Source organism: Otolemur garnettii, unplaced genomic scaffold, assembly GCF_000181295.1.
Source record: "Otolemur garnettii isolate 467f Iridium unplaced genomic scaffold, OtoGar3 scaffold00198, whole genome shotgun sequence".
NCBI lineage: Eukaryota > Metazoa > Chordata > Mammalia > Primates > Galagidae > Otolemur > Otolemur garnettii.
In genome coordinates, this window is record NW_003852593.1 from 1,976,329 (window position 1) to 1,978,085 (window position 1,757).

Sequence of the window (1,757 nt, forward strand, 5' to 3'; positions counted from 1 at the left end):
GGGTCAGAGGCGGTGTGCACGTGCGTGAGTGTGCACAGGTGTGTCACTGAGGGCCAGAGAGAGAGTGTGTGTCTCTGTCTTTAAGGGTCAGAGGCTGTGTGCACGTGCGTGAGTGTGCACAGGTGTGTCACTGAGAGTGTACCTATGTACCTTTTGTTTTATAATTTTTCCATGTTAGAGCAATTCTTTCCTTTTTTTATTAAAATTTTTTTGGGGATTTATATGAGGGCACATGCAATTGATTAGGTTATGATGTTTTTGTTGGTAAAGTGAAGTCTGAGTTGCGGTGAGTCTTTGCCCAGGCAGTGTGCACAAACCCTGCGCTGTGCCTGTTAGGTGGGAGCTTACCAAGTCCCTCCACCTGCTGCCTCTCCCCTTCTTGAATTCGATTGTGTTTTTCTTCTGTATGAGTCTGTAGTTGTTGACCTACTAGTTTTAACTTGGTACTAAGTGTTAGGGATACTTGCTTGCTCATCCTTGAGATACTTAGAAGAATGTTCTTCAAATCCACCCAGGTAAATACAAAAGATGCAAATTAATTTATTTGGACTCTTATTTTGGACTCAGACTAACCTGAAGGAAAACCCCTTATCTAATAAGAAGAGTGAGTTTACTTAAAATAGCATAATAATCTAGTACTATGACAAAATGTATTCAATAGTGGAGATTTTTATCTTTTCAGGTAAATCGAGTACATAATGGATGAGATTAGGAATATTATTTTCAATTTTGGATTTGAGTCACTTTTTATCAGAAGTGATGTTACATTACAGATATACTAGTTTTCCTTTTTAATTTTTATGTATATTTATTTTTATTTTTTTGAGGCAGAGTCTTACTTTATCACCTTGGGTAGAGTGCTGTGGTATTGTAGCTCACAGCAACCTCAAACTCCTGGGCTCAAGCGATCCTCTTGCCTCAGCCTCCCAGGTAGCTGAGACTACAGGTGCCATCATACTTGGTTTATTTTTCTGTTTTTAGTGCAGACGGGGTCTCCTTGCTTAGGGCCAGTCTGGAACTCCTGAGCTCAAGCAGCCCACCCTCCTTGGCCTCCCACCTCCCAAAGTGCTAGGATTACAGATGTGAGCCACCACACCTGGCCTATTTTTCCTTTTTCAGAAGCCTTCACAAAATTATCAGTGTTCCGAGGAAGAGCCTTGGCTTTCTACTGTGATAGAATGATAATTTCATGACATTTGTTGATAACCTCAATTCATCCTTTATCATTAAACAAGTGCAGGTTAGGGTTTTCTTTATTTCTTGAGAACATTTTGGAGGTATTGAGGGCTGTCATTCTAAAGTACTTTTTACGAAGTGCCTTATGAGGGTTCCCTTGTGTACCCACAGCCATACCAGCCCTGCAGCCCATTGTCCACGACCTCTTTGTATTAAGAGGGACAAATAAAGCTGATGCAGGAAAAGAGCTTGAAACTCAGAAAGAAGTGGTAGTCTCAATGCTACTCAGACTCATCCAGTACCATCAGGTAAGAGGGCGTGTGCTGACAGTTGTGGGCACTTTACTGAGTGGGCCAAGATGGGCCAAGATACCATGTGGCCCTACTGTGTGTTAGTCACAGGTGCTACTTTGTACCAGCTTTGGGCTGTCTGGGTCCTGGGGCCAGTGAGACCAGAGATTTGCTGGGTATGTGTCATTGAAGTACATACCACCGGCTCGGCGCCTATAGCTCAACTGGCTAAGGCGCCAGCCACGTACACCTAAGGTGGCAGGTTCGAATCCCCAGCCCAGACCTGCCAAA

The 1,757-nt window shown here is 43.4% G+C and overlaps 1 protein-coding gene across 1 annotated transcript in view; it reads left to right on the plus strand.

Moving 5' to 3' along the window:
- HTT (huntingtin) overlaps positions 1 to 1,757 on the plus strand; it is a 152,692-nt gene that overhangs the window by 99,706 nt on the left and 51,229 nt on the right. The window contains exon 37 of the mRNA XM_012812276.2: positions 1,348 to 1,484. Within this exon, the coding sequence (XP_012667730.2) occupies positions 1,348 to 1,484 (137 nt within the window). The remainder of the gene's footprint in view (positions 1 to 1,347; positions 1,485 to 1,757) is intronic.